Here is a 12,032-nt window from a genome sequence, read left to right as displayed (position 1 = left end):
TTAAAAAATAACAAAGGTCCTCACCTTCATCTAAAAAGAAAAAATACATTTAAAAAATAATTCACACCTTCATCCAAAAAATTCTAAAAGATTTCTCTACACGGCCAACCAGCTTGCGCCACATGGCATAGCTGGTTGGTCGTTCTTTACGCGTAGTTTAATGGGTTTAATTTTGATGTTTTCCTGGTGGCTTGGGCTTTTACACATTCTAAACTCCGGCCCATGGCCCATGTAATTGCGGCGAGAAGGCCTGGTCGTCCATATGCACGTCCGGGCTGTGGCCGGCGTTCCCGCATCGGCGACCACTTCGCTAGTTTACTGCAGCGTGGGGAGTGGATCTCCGGCGAGCACGAGACGAGCTCCGATGGCGAGCGGAGGCGGATACGCCTGGGCCCTCGCGGCGGGCCTCAACGCCGCGCTCGCCGCCATCTCCGCCAAGTTCTTCGCTCCCATGGTACCGAACCAACCCTCTCCTTTCCCTCCGATCTGAACTTCTTCTCGCCTTACCTGCAAGCCTGCACTCTGCAGCCACCTCAATTTAGATTGCTCCAGCCTCCTGGATGGTATATGAATCTCCGACATAGCTGTCCCGAGTTACCAGTTAGCGAATTCGATAGCGGATGCGGGCCTGTGACCTTATGACTGGTAGAAAGCAAGACTGAATTCATGTTGAAATTGCGATTTATTTCATTGTGAAATTACTCCCACCTCTCAAGAAATGAAGGAAACACTCATCATTGTTGACTAGCATAACATGAAGGGTAAAGTAGATTGGGATCAGCACTTAAAAGGGTTCAGTTTCTCGTAGATTGAGATCAGTTCTGCCTGCTTGAATTTTTTTTTGACAAAATTTCCCCTGCTTCGGAACACAGGGTTGACAATGACTGTCACTGACTATGATCTTGCCTTCCTCAGTTGCTCAAATACGGCATGGTGATACTTTTCAACGTGACAATGTGGGGGTGCTACGTGAACAGCCTCAAAGCTTTGTCCTCCCTCCAGGCAACAGTCACCAACTTCGCTGCCAACTTCATCTCGTCGGGTCTTGCAGGGTATTTCCTGTTTCAGGAGCCTCTGCCTTCCAAGGTACTAGTTTAACAATTTTGCATTTTCTCATTTCTGTAACCGTGGTTGTGCATGTTAAAGGAAGCTTTTAATTATATTTTCGTTGGTTTGTTATCTCCGTAAAAATTTGCACTTTACCAAGTTTGTTGAACAACGTGCTTCTTGCTCAATAGGAGTTAGGCCATAACATTAAGAAAAATCCAGTGTTGATGTCCTAATTTTGCCTCATCATGGAGTAGTTCTTACTGACTACGTACATAAATGCTGCTAAATTTTGACAGATTCGGTTACTTAATTTGCTCATTTTTGGAATTGTTTTCTCACTTAACTGCACCCAGCGTTTTAACTTGGACCTATGTTCATACAGTGGTTTGCAGGTGCCAGTGTGATCATTCTTGGTGTGTTCATCCTCAGCAAATCAAGCATTGAGGAGAAAGTGAACTCTGATTGATTGGGAGTTGCTAGCCGTCTGATAGCTGGGACATAAATTTTGCGAGCTTATACCTCTATTTCCAGTGCGTGTTTGCTCGTCCTGATACAATGTTAAACATCCGAAATTAATGTGTACATTTGGTCTCAGCTCATCCACTAACATGTACACTAGTATGGTTTGAGATACACGACCCAGTTTGTAATTTGTACTCCATCCGTCCGAAAAAACTTGTCCCTCAAATGGATGTATGTAGCACCAAGTTAGTGCTAGATACATCCATTCGAGGGACAAGCTTGGGACAAGTTTTATCGGACGGAGGGAGTAAGTAAGAAGTGAGCACATGATCTAAGAGTTGCTTGCTTTCGTTTCACGGATAGGGCATTCAAACTGTTTTAGCATTATCAATGGATCTTTTTTGTTCTTTGCATTTCTCCTGTTGTAAATTTTTGACATTGCAGTTAAGTTGATCACTAGCTATTTCTAGTTTGTCTATTGTCTCTGGTGTCATCTTCTATGCTGTGCAGGGTTTTCCATGATGAAACAATTCAAGTTTATGGTAGAAGCAGACATCCATCCATCACTTGCTAGGTACGTCCTGATCAGCCATAGCCAGTATGAACAACAGTTTGATAGATATTCTGGATGCTATTTCAAATCTGGGAAAACTGCTGTAACGACCATTTGCTTTTCAGTTGCTGTACCCGATGTGTTAGCATGTGTCTTTAGCATTGCAAGATCCCTTTCCACAGTATCTCCTGAAGGACTGTTCATTTTGCTCCGGTACGAGAATCATTCATCAGGTACACCGTCGATGGCAGCTTTGCATTCGCCGCGGCCTCCCTGAGACAGCAAAATGTGTTTTTGGTATCAACATCTTGCGTGTTCGATTACCCGTTCCATTCATCTACAGGAGAATGTGTTCCGCAGTTTGCTGATAGGTGAGGTTTCGCCATCAGTACGAGCGACAGCATCAATGTCGAGGAAGTTCATGTGTGGTCAAAATACCATGTTTTACGCAAAAAAACAAACATGTTTTATTGCGTTGGTGAAAATTGGCGCCTTTTTAAATTTATTCAGCAACTAGCTTCCTGGTAAGAGTGGTAATATCCATAGCATAATGAGTATTCATTGCTGACACAAAAGATAAATTTGTTGGCTTGTTTTTGCTAAATTTTGTAGTACTTATTGTTTTTATGGCGCTGCATTTGAAGATAAATGCTGCTGAACTTTTTACTGGTTTAATTATTTGGTTTTGTGAGATTTTTGGAAACTTTTTTTTGTCTTGTAACTTGAGCTCAACTACTAACGGTAACAGATACATCTGCAAGGTGCCCATGGAGGTGAGATCCATCACGCATTTGGGGATTTTTAAGTATGAACAAGCGCATGGTCTAATAATTGCTTGCTTTATTTCACGAGGATGGCATTAAAAACTCCCGTAGTATTGTGTATGAAGGATCTTTTTTCATTTCTCCCGGTAATTTTTGTGGCATAACAGTTAAGCTGGTCTCTTGCTATCTCTTGTCATCTATGGTCTTGGTGGCTCGGCCACATCTGATGCTGTGTGTGCAGGAAGCCCTGATGAAGCAATGTAGCTTGTAGGCAGTGTAGAAGCAGCCGTCCGTCCATTTGGTAGGTACGTCCGTAGCACCTCCATAGCCAGTATGGAAGTATCTGTGGCCGATGTCTTTAGCACCATTACAAGATCCCTTTCCACAGTGGCTCCTGAAGGACAATTCATGTTGGTCTGGTACGAGTCTGGTACGAGAATCCAGGGACTTCCTCTGGAGGAGAATGTGATGTGCAGTTTTTCTGATGGCTGAACGTTCGTTGTCAGTACGGGCGACAGCATCATTGTCGGCGAGGAAGTTTATGCGCGGACGAGTGGATGTTACGATCGGCTTCTTTGTGAAGCAGCTGGGGATAAAATTAGAAGAGAACCATCCTAGCGGGAGAACTCAAACATGAGACTGAAATGCTGATGACATCGTCGAGAATCAAGATGCCGATGCTGGCTTGTGGCTTCAGTGTGAAGTCTGTCTGTACGAGCACCATCTTACCTGAACATGTTATTCCTTCCTGCAGAGGATAAACGTTGCCATAGGAAAGGAAGAGAGGAGCACATGTGTCATTTGAGCAGCCTTTTGGGAGGATGGTTGTAACGTCGCCATGGCAGGCAGCATGGACCGCCATTTATGTTGACCCGCACAGTGCGGCGTGTTCTTGAAGAAAATATTCCCATGACAAACGGCGGTAGGCCCGGCCCTGCTGGGATTTCTTGGCGGATAGGACAGAGCTCAGCTGGCCAACTTTGATTCCGTCCAGGGTTTTTGTTTTGTTTGATGAGGATCTGTCACACCGTGAGAGAGAATCCAGGGCGGAATCGAGCTAGAATAGACGGATCTCACAAGAGGGAAGGGAAAGTAATAGCTAGGGTTTGTATTACTGTAAGATATATGATTGTGTCATAGAGAAGTCTCGAATAATGGCATGCCTCTTACAGACGGGGGCCGCTAGCTTTATAGCTGAGCCGGCAATGGATGACAACTACAGTAACAGAAAAGAAAAGCTACAGTTACAACGAAACGGTACAATGGTTCAGCGAGCCTTGCGAGCCGTTGGATCGATGGCGATGACTCAGATCGTAGCCGTTCGTTAACTGAAGATGTAGAACACTTGTAGCTAAAAGTGCAGGTCTGACAATACCCCCGGCTGAAAACGAACTTGTCCTCGAGGTTAGCGGTTGAACCAGCGATCAATGGTGGCCATGAAGAATGCGGGAAAGGTTTTCTTCATGAAGGCCGCATCTTCCCAAGAAGCTTCATCGGGTGGTAAGTTTTCCCACTGAACTAGCCATTGCACCACAGGCAAGTTGTTGCGCGGTACTTGACGGGTTTCCAGGACCATCACCGGTTCTGTCTGAATCAGGCCATCTGTTCGCACAAGTGGCAAATCAACACAAGGGACTGCCTTGGGTCCTACATGTTTCTTTAGCTGGCTGACGTGGAAGACAGGGTGGATGTTGGTGTTGTCCGGCAGTAGCAACTTGTAGGCTACACGCCCCACCTTCGCCATAACACGGAAAGGGTCGTAGTACTTGCTCTGTAACTTGATATGTGTGCGCAAACCAAAGGCGTTTAGCCGATATGGTTGCATTTTAAGGTAGACCATGTCATCCACTTCCATGTCCGTTCAGTGCGCTTGTGGTCTGCATACTTTTTCATACGCACTTGAGCAGCAGATAGGTTGCTTTTCAAGTGTTGGAGCAGAGCATCTCTGTCAGTAAAGAACTGCAGAGCATCAGCTGTCAAACTGTCAGGCAAGATATTTTCACAAATGTTGGGGGTGGAAAACCATAATCAGCCTCAAACGGTGTCTTCTTGAGAGAGGAATGGTAAGAGGTATTGTACCAGTACTCAGCCATTGATAAGTGTTTTGCCCACTGCTTGGGTTTGGTGGATGTTAAGCAGCGCAAGTAGTTCTCGATGCACTGATTGACGCGCTTCGTTTGGCCATCAGATTCTGGATGATAGGTAGAACTATAACTCATTTCTGTTCCCATGCCCTTGAATATGTCTTGCCACAGTTGACTGGTGAAGTTACAGTCTCAATCAGAGACTATGGCCATAGGTGGCCCGTGCAACTTCAACACATTGTCGATAAACGCTTGGGCCACTGTTTGGACTGTGAAAGGGTGTGAGATGGGGATGAAATGTGCAAACTTAGACAATCTTTCAACCACAACCATGATGACATCTTTTCCATTGGATGTTGTTAATCCCTCTATGAAATCCATACTCAAGTGTGTCCAAACCATGTCAGGGAGCTGGAGTGGATCTAGATAGCCTTGATAGGAACAATTTTCTCCATTGTTTTTCTGGCACACAGGGCATACAGCCACAAACTGGTCAACATCTTGTTTGAGGCCTGGCCCGTAGAAGATTTGTTTGATGCGGTGGTATGTAGCTTTCATACCAGAATGACCACCAAGTGCAGAAGCATGCAGTGCCGTGAGGAGTCTTTGCCTGAGTTCAAGATCTTTACCCACATAGATTTTTCCTTTGTGCCTTATGATCCCTGAGTGCAGTGTGTTCTGATGGATGGAGTGATCAGGGGCCAGAAGTAATTTTTCCAAGAGTGATTGACAGGTGCTTTCCTTAGTGTAGGATTCTTCCACAGCAGAAATCCATTGAGGTGTCACTAGGGATATGGCCATGAGAGGTGCTTTTCTGGAAAGGGCATCAGCAACAGTATTTTCTTTGCCCTTCTTATATTGTAGTGTGAAGTTGAATTCCAACAGTTTGAGCATCAATTTGTGCTGGATTCCAATGGTGATTTTCTGATCAGTCATATACTTCAAACTCTGGTGGTCAGTTTTGATGATGAGGTCATTACCCAAGAAACAATGTCTCCACCTCTTTAATGCAGCAATGATTACCAAAGCTTCTTTTTCATATGTGGACAGGGCAGCATTTTTGGGACAAAGAGTTGAGTTGTAGTAAGCTATAGGTCTGCCTTGCTGCATCATTACTGCTCCCAACCCTGTTCCAGAAGCATCTGTTTCCAAAGTGAAAGGTTCAGAGAAATTTGGAAGGGCTAGTACTGGAGCACTGATCATGGCCTGCTTCAGGTTCTGGAAAGCTGTGGTTTGTGTTTGTGTCCATTGGAAGATGTCCTTTTTCAGTACATCATGTAGTGGCCTTGCGATTGTGCCAAAACTTTTGACAAATCTTCTGTAATAACCACATAGGCCCAGAAATCCTCTAAGCTGTGTTGGTGTGGTGGGTAGTGGCCAATCAGCCACTGCTGCAACCTTGGAGGGGTCAGTAGAAACTCCTTCACCAGTGATTATATGACCCAAATATTCCACCTTCTGAACTGCAAACACACACTTGGACATTTTTACAAAGAGCTGGTGTTCTCTCAACAACTGCAACACTAGTTGCAGGTGGGTAATGTGTTCAGACAATGATTTACTAAAGATTAAGATATCATCAAAGAAAACCAACACAAACTTTCTGAGGTAAGGTCCAAAGTTACTGTTCATGAGTGCTTGAAATGTTCCAGGTGCATTAGCCAGGCCAAAGGACATTACCAAGAACTCATAGTGACCAAAGTAAGTTCTGAAAGCTATTTTGGGTATGTCTTCTTCATGCATTCTTACTTGGTGATAGCCAGATCTGAGGTCCAACTTGATGAAGTAGGTTGCTCCATGCAGCTCATCAAGTAGATCTTCAATGACATGTATTGGGAATTTATTTTTGATAGTGGCATCATTCAGTTTCCTATAATCAATGCACATTCTCCAGGTGCCATCTTTATTCATGACTAGGATTGCTGGGGAGGAGTAAGGACTTTCACTGGCTCTTATAATCTTATCTTTGAGCATAGCATCAATTTGTCTTTCTAGCTCATTTTTCTGCATATGGGGCACTTTGTAAGGTCTTGAATTATGTGGTTTGGCTTCCTCTTTTAATGGAATTTTATGATCATGTGCTCTCTTGGGAGGTAGGCCCTTTGGTTCTTGAAAAATCTCAGGAAACTGTTGTATAACTTCTTCCACAGGTGGAGGAACAGTGTTGTTTTCAGGTTTCTTCAGAGTGGTGTCTCTGATTAGTTGTAGCACATAGCCAGGGGCTCCTGCTGACAGAAGTTTATCCACTTCAGCAGCTTCAATTGAAGTAGCATCAGCTAAGGTATCATAAGTCCTGATAGTGGCAGGAGTAAGTTTCTCTTTCATGATTGTAATCTGCCTAGGATTGTAGTGAAAGGAAACAGGGCTATGCCTGGCCATCCAATCACTGCCCAGCACCATATCATGTCCAGGGAGGTCCAGTACTCTGAATTGTTGCTAAAATTTAGTGTCTCCTACCATGAAAGTGGTTGTGGGAACAAAAGAGCCAGACCACAGTATCCCTCCTCCTGCTACAGTGACAGCTCTGGAGGTGTCTTTAAGAATTGTGCAAGTAGTGGATAGTGCAAATTGGAGATTGATGAAAGTGGAGTTGCTGCCTGAATCTACTAAAGCTATGCCTTGTTTCCCCCCAATCTGTACCAGGATGGAAATGGTGTGAACATTGTCAGACTGCATGGCTTGTGCAGATATTGTCATGCAGTGTTCCTCAGTCTCTGGTTGTTCTTCTAGTTCAGGTTCTTCTAGAACTTCCTGTTCTTTCTGTTGCTCAATCGGTTCTTCACCAGTGAGTACATTTAATACAGGTGCCAGTTTACATTTGTGTCCATGAAACCACACATCTCCAGCATTTGTCAGGTTCTCTTGCCCTTTGATTTACCACTGTTGGTTTGGGTTCAGTGGCTTTGTCAGGTAGAACAGTGTGAGTTTTCTGATAATTGCCAGAGCACTTGCCAGTGCTGGAATATGTGCTATAGGGCTTTTTCTCAGGTTGTTCCTTCTCTAAGTCCACTGCCAACCAGTAAGCCTCAGTCAGTGATAAGGGCCTGAATGGCCGCACTTGAAACTTTATATGAGAGCGAAGTCCATTTACATAGCACCTAATAAACCAGCTTTCGTCCATTATGGGATTTTCATCTTGTCCTTCTGCCATCAGCTCCTCAAACTGATCTGTGTGTTCAGACATTGTGAGTGTGTTTTGTTTCAGATTGGTAAACTTCTCTGTCAGGTCATAAGAGCTTCCTGATGAGAACCGTCGGAGAATTTCCTCGCAGAATTGTGCCCAGGTTAGTTGCTTTTTGAGTATGCTTGAGCGGCGTAGCCAAATGTCTGCCTTGCCCACTATGTACAGTTGAGCCAAACTGACCTTGAACTCCGGTGGTGCACCTGCCATCTGGAAGTATTTTTCGCACTGTCGAATCCAACTGGTTCGGTTGTCACCATCAAAACGAGGGAAATCCATGCGAGCACCCTTGGTAATACTCTTGAGGAACTGAGTTTGCATTTCGTGCTCATAATGTTTCTGAAAATCCTCCCAACCATGGCGCACTGCAGGTGGCTGAAAGTTGTGGAAGCTGAGAGTGCGTGCAGTTTTGTAGGCCGCTGTAGGTGTGGCATTTCCAGAAGGAACTTCGAGAGCAATGTTCGCCCCGTAGCCAGGAGGAACAGGAGGCCTAGGGACCTGGATTGGTGCAAGATTTGGAGGGATCTGTGCAGCAACCTGACGGGTTTTGGCCTGCTCAAGTGCCAGACGTTTCCGCAGTTCCTCTGTGAGTGGCATGTCCTCTGGTGCATTGATGTCCTTGTTCGCTTGCTGCTGTTCAGTAGTTGGTTAGCCCGGTTGTGTCGATGTTGAAGCATCAGTAATTGTCACGGATTTGACCACATCTGCCATGGCCGCGAGCTGTGTATTTAGAGATGATACCGCTTTTTGGACCTCATCCATTACTGAGACCATGGTATCCTGCTTGAGGCCGATGCCATGTACATCCTTGCGCAGGTCATCAACTTTGCCTCTAAGCTCTGCGATTTCATCACCATGTTAAAGAAATTCTCCTTTTATGGCCAAGAGTTCAGCTACCTCAAATTCGTCGAGGCTGGCCTTCCCACGCCCCATCTCGGTGAATTCGTTCAGAGGGTAATTTTACCTCCAGGACGAGCCGGGAACCAAATCTGAACGCTTACCCTGCCGCCGCCGAACGAGATCGCCACTGGAACAACACCACACGTCGCATGACCTGGGATTTTACTGAGTGAGCGGTGTGCTCAAACAACTAGTCGGGCTCGACGAGCTGCCGTCGAATGGGTCTACTGCCGCCTGTGCCACCAACGCCACTGACATCGCTGCTGCCAACGAAAAGGGGAATCACCGTCGCAGCTTCGATCTGTCGTGCCACCGAGGAAAACCTACGCTCTGGATACCAATTGTCACACCCTGAGAGAGAATCGAGGGCAGAATCGAGCTAGAAAAAACGGATCTCACAAGAGGGAAGGGAAAGTAATAGCTAGGGTTTGTATTATTGTAAGATATATGATTGTATCATAAAGAAGTCTCGAATAATGACATGCCTCTTACAGACGGGCACTAGTAGAAAACAGGGCTTTGGTTCGGGCCTGGCTAACCCATTAGTCCCGGTTCTTCACGAACCGGGACCCATGGGGGGCATTAGACCCGGTTCATGAGCCCATGGGGCCGGCCAGGGCCTCGTGGGCATTGGTCCCGGTTCGTTTGGACCCATTTGTCCCGGTTCTAGACACGAACCGGGACCAATGGGCCGAGCTCCTGGCCCACATCCATTGGTACCGGTTTGTGCCTTAAACCGGTATAGAAGGGGGGGTCTTTAGTCCCGGTTTATGCCACGAACTGGGACAAATAGTTTGCCTATATATACCAATCGCCGCAGCAGAGCACTCTGTTTTTTCTGGCCGGCGAGGGGAGGTCATTTGGGTGCTCTAGCTCACCTCCTATGCATGTGAGGTGTTCGATGAAATGCCCGAGCTACACTAGTTAAGCTTTCTCCTCTCGAAGCTCGACCTCGGAGCTCTATTTTTCCCAAGATTTGTCTAGATTTAGCGGTCCGTCACGCCCCGTCCCCATTTTCACTGCCGTTGATCGCCGGCGCCGATCTCGTCGCCGGCACCTTCGTGGTGAGCCTCTTGTTCTTATCTTCTTTCTGATTTTCTTACTTTAGATAGATACTTGTCTGATTTTCTTACTTTAGATAGATAATTGTCTGATTTTCTTACTTTTGACACACATAATTATATATAATGCACGCAGATGAACCGGCAATGGATTTATGGTGACAGAAACACCTCCGAGTACATTAAGGGCGTGCATAATTTTCTCGAAGTGGCTGAGGCAAACAAGCAGAATGGTTTTATGTGTTGTCCATGCCCTAAATGTGGGAATACGAAGTCTTACTCTGACCGGAAAATCCTTCACACCCACCTGCTTTACAAGGGTTTCATGCCACACTACAATGTTTTGACGAGGCACGGAGAAATAGGGGTTATGATGGAAGACAGCGAAGAAGAAGAGGACGATGACAACTATGTGCCCCCTGAATACGGTGATGCTGCAACGGGGGGAGCTGCTGAAGATCAAGAGGAACCAGATGATGTGCCCGATGATGCTGCAATGGGGGAAGCTACTGAAGATTAAGAGGAACCAGACGATGTGCCCGATGATGATGATCTCCGCCGGGTCATTGTCGATGCAAAGACGCAATGCGAAATTCAAAAGGAGAAGTTGAAGTTCGATCGCATGTTAGACGATCACAAAAAAGGGTTGTGCCCCAATTACGAAGATGGCAACACAAAGCTGGGTATCGTACTGGAATTACTGCAGTGGAAGGCAGAGAATGATGTGCCTGGCAAAGGATTTGAGAAGCTACTGAAAATATTGAAGAATAAGCTTCCAAAGGATAACGAATTGCCCGACATTACGTACGCAGCAAAGAAGGTCGTATGCCCTCTAGGATTGGAGGTGCAGAAGATACATGCATGCCCTAATGACGGCACCCTCTACCGCGGTGCATACAAGGATTTGAACGCATGCCCGGTGAGGGAGTCCCGGATTAGGGGGTGTCCGGATAGCCGAACTATCATCATCGGCCGGACTCCAAGACTATGAAGATACAAGATTGAAGACTTCGTCCCGTGTCCGGATGGGACTTTCCTTGGCGTGGAAGGAAAGCTTGGCGATACGGATATGTAGATCTCCTACCTTTGTAACCGACTCTGTGTAACCCTAGCCCTCTCCGGTGTCTATATAAACCGGATGGCTTTAGTCCATAGGACGAACAACAATCATACTGTAGGCTAGCTTCTAGGGTTTAGCCTCCTTGATCTCGTGGTAGATCTACTCTTGTAACCCACATCATCAATATTAATCAAGCAGGGCGTAGGGTTTTACCTCCATCAAGAGGGCCCGAACCTGGGTAAAAACATCGTGTCCCTCGTCTCCTGTTACCATCCGCCTAGACGCACAGATCGGGACCCCCTACCCGAGATCCGCCGGTTTTGACACCGACATTGGTGCTTTCATTGAGAGTTCCTCTGTGCCGTCGCGATTAGGAAGGATGCCTTTTCCCGTCTTTAAAGACGGCACCGTCGTCAAGAGAGCTTTGGCCGCTGGCCAAACTGTCCGGCTAGGTGGTTTTCTTATGACCGCCTGTTCGGCCACCGCTCCGACGATGACCTCTCAGGTCATCAAAAGCGATCTTCACGTCAGCTCGGAATTCGCCGAGCAGTTAGATCCGATTGAGCTCTCCTCTGTAAACGAGCTCTTGAATCGCATCGCCGCCCTGGGAGTCGCTACAGACTACGATCAGATTGGGCTTAAAACCGATCTGAGAGAGATTAACTCTCCTTAGGCTACCCACAACGTTGTCGTGGTAGAGGGACAATGCGGCAACCCTTCTTCTATGTTGAAAACCAACTATGTCCGGATTCCCGATCCCTCCAAGCCGGATTCCCGCGGAGGGACGGACGCTAATCAAATAGTGAACTTAGAGTCAGGCATCGGACTAGATTCGTTGGAAAGCATCCAGCAAGTCAAGCTTCCAAATCCGGAAACTTCTTGGCCTTTGAGCCTCAGATCGGGCGGGGTTCCGAACT

The 12,032-nt window shown here is 46.3% G+C and overlaps 1 protein-coding gene across 1 annotated transcript; it reads left to right on the top strand.

The window, feature by feature from the left end:
• The first annotated feature begins 293 nt into the window (after positions 1-293).
• Positions 294-1,975, top strand: LOC119294058. The gene is made up of 3 exons (XM_037572332.1): positions 294-454; positions 916-1,086; positions 1,433-1,975. The coding sequence occupies exons 1-3, from the start codon at positions 365-367 to the stop codon at positions 1,514-1,516; spliced, it is 345 nt and encodes a 114-aa protein (XP_037428229.1). The 5' UTR covers positions 294-364; the 3' UTR covers positions 1,517-1,975.
• Positions 1,976-12,032: the final 10,057 nt, after the last annotated feature.

Source organism: Triticum dicoccoides, chromosome 4B, assembly GCF_002162155.2.
Source record: "Triticum dicoccoides isolate Atlit2015 ecotype Zavitan chromosome 4B, WEW_v2.0, whole genome shotgun sequence".
In the NCBI taxonomy this organism is placed as follows: Eukaryota; Viridiplantae; Streptophyta; class Magnoliopsida; order Poales; family Poaceae; genus Triticum; species Triticum dicoccoides.
This window is presented reverse-complemented; position numbering and strand designations above follow the sequence as displayed.